General features: G+C 30.5%; 1 protein-coding gene across 1 annotated transcript in view; it reads left to right on the forward strand.

The window, feature by feature from the left end:
- The window catches only part of LOC106468491 (ras-specific guanine nucleotide-releasing factor RalGPS1-like), a 51,773-nt gene that overhangs the window by 28,914 nt on the left and 20,119 nt on the right, over positions 1 to 2,740 (forward strand). The window contains exons 6-7 of the mRNA XM_022396828.1: positions 518 to 700; positions 1,746 to 1,869. Of these exons, the coding sequence (XP_022252536.1) occupies positions 518 to 700; positions 1,746 to 1,869 (307 nt within the window). The remainder of the gene's footprint in view (positions 1 to 517; positions 701 to 1,745; positions 1,870 to 2,740) is intronic.

Below are 2,740 nucleotides of genomic sequence, written 5' to 3' on the forward strand. Positions count from 1 at the left end.
CTTGCATGTGAAATTTGAAAATTTTCTGATGCATAAAAGTACTTTGAATCTTAAAATGAAAATTGCTTTGCATGATAGATAGGCAAGATCTGAAAAGAAAAAAAAATGGCATGAGGGAAACATTGCTTTACAAACTTTACGATTTAATAAAAAAAATTAGATATTTTGCATATTAAAGCATTGTAATGTTTACTGATAATCTGCCAAATTTTTTTAACATTTGTAAACTAATTTAAAAGTTATAGCATAAAACTATAACAAGCACCAAATGGTTATGAGGTCGTCACATTGACTAACCTCGTATTGAAAGAGTTAAGATGCATTTCTTTTTTGTCTGTATAGTATAAGTATCTACTTACATCAGAGGGTTACTTGAAAATTTTCCAACTCTTCATTTTAGTACATGTTAATTTGAATATTCATTTCTTAAAGATCTCATTCTGTTTAAGGCGAATGTGAAAGTTTCTGTTACAATTTTTTGGATAAATATAGAAAGATGTAAATGATTTTGCTTTAGGTCAGTTTTTGGACTGTAAAGGAAATTCTGAATGGTCAGACAGCAAAACAACGAGGAGAAATAGTTGCATACTTTATTAAGATTGCCAAAAGACTTCATGAACTTAATAACTTGCATTCGGAGTTTGCTATCATTTCTGCCCTCCAGAGTGCTCCAATCTTCAGGCTTAGTAGGACATGGGCAGTAAGTTGATTGTTATTTTCTTGTTTTCAGATGGTCAAAGATTTTGCTCCAGTCTTGGGTGATTTTGAAACATTTAATAATTTTAAAGTTCAAATTTAAAAAGAAAACAAATATCAAAATTTATTTATTAAAAACCAACAACAACAAGAAATAATAGTAATAAATAAAAAAGAAAGCAAATTAAATATGCATCTTTTTTAAAACAAAGCATGCTTTGTTACTTGTTTTTATGGCATGGGTTAGCCATGTGTTAGAGCCCTGGATTTCAGAGCCGCTGAGCTGGGCTCAAATCCATGTAATGCCACAAAATATTCCCTGCACTTTAAGCTATGGGTGCATTATAAGAGTGACAGTCAATCCCATAGCATGGGTGTTAGGATGCTGCTGACCGTCTGCTTTCTTTTTGGTCAGTAGTTCAAAACAATGGACGGCAGCAGGTAGGCATAGTAGCTCTGCCATAAATACAAGTACATTTGTTTGTTTTTTTTGTGTAGGTTTCAAAAAATAATCAAGATAATTCAAGAATAGAATATTATTTCTAAAAGTATAATGGCAAGTATTATTGGCCTGATTTTAGTGAAAATATTAGTGAATGAAATATATAAACTCTCCAAAGCAGTGTTAACCAGACATGAAATTTTAATTGTAAACAGACAAAAGTATAAGTATTTTGAAAGGAGTGTTTTAAAAGTGTTATATTTCTAGTGTAGTCATTTGTAAAAATGATAAACTGTTGAACACCAGAGGACGTACAATCTCAGTTGAATCTCGATCATAACTTGCATTTTATTTTAAACTCCTCTAAGTTATTGTTTGTACTAAACTAGCTTACATTTCAAGGTGTTATGGATTTTATTTTAAAGATTATTAATATATTGTATTATATATATGATGAAAATGGTTGTTTTGTTATTTTACCCACAGAAGCATAGTCTGTGATAATAAAAGATAGATTAGCTTGGAGCTGTGTTCAGCTCAGTAAGTATGAAGTTCAAGTTGATTTAGGTAAAAAAAAACTGTTTTTTTTTCTTTACTTATTATACAGCACATTTCCAAAAAGGAAAAAGCCACCTTTGAAAAATTGGCAGAGATTTTTTCTGACAGGAACAATTTCGAGAAAGTACGAGAACACATGTCCAACCTCAAACTGCCTTGTATTCCATACCTAGGTAATTTAAGTCTTGGTTGAGCTGTTGGAAGCAAAATAAAAAATTCCAACTTTAAACTACTTTATATATATATGTAAGTAAACCCTTGAATGGACTGTTGAAAACAAAATCTGGACATTTGTTGACTGCCCTTTTTGGTCAATATTCTTAAAACATTTTCTAGTTGAGAAAGAACAAATTATAAATGAAATAAGCTACTAATTTAGGGCTCAAAAAATCACCAGCAGGTCAGAAAATGAAAATTATGTGTATTGTACTTTAAAAGAATTTATAGCTTTAAGTGAGAAACCTATCAAATTGGCCTTACTTGTTCAAATTTTAAAAGAATGTTTCAAATTGGCCTTATGCATACAAATTAAAAAATGCATGTTTCAATTTGGCCTTACTTACACACACAAAAAATAATGCATCTTTCAAATTGGCCTTACTTACACAAAAATTAAGGCTTCTGTTGTTTTTCTAATCTCCAGTACATGTTTAATTCTGTTTAAGTGTGAAAAAATTAATGTTTCATATGTTTTCCTAATCTCTAGTATACGTTTAATTCTGTTTAAGTGTGAACTTAAGGCTAAAAGAGTATAGAATAGTGACATTTGGCTTAGCATTTAAAAATGTCTTATTTGGATTGATCTATCAGAATAATGGTGGTGCTCCATGATAACCTACTGTTCTCCAGCATTGAAACACCATCCACTGAAAATCTTGATTTTTTAGCACCACCATGATAACCTACTGTTCTCCAGCATTGAAACACCATCCACTGAAAATCTTGATTTTTTTTTGGCTAGTTAGCTTCTGTAAACTGTAATCCTGGCTTGCATGTTTAACAAGCATTGTTTGTTTGTTTGTTTTTAAATTTTGCGCAATAATA

This window comes from Limulus polyphemus, unplaced genomic scaffold (assembly GCF_000517525.1).
Source record: "Limulus polyphemus unplaced genomic scaffold, Limulus_polyphemus-2.1.2 Scaffold3025, whole genome shotgun sequence".
In the NCBI taxonomy this organism is placed as follows: Eukaryota; Metazoa; Arthropoda; class Merostomata; order Xiphosura; family Limulidae; genus Limulus; species Limulus polyphemus.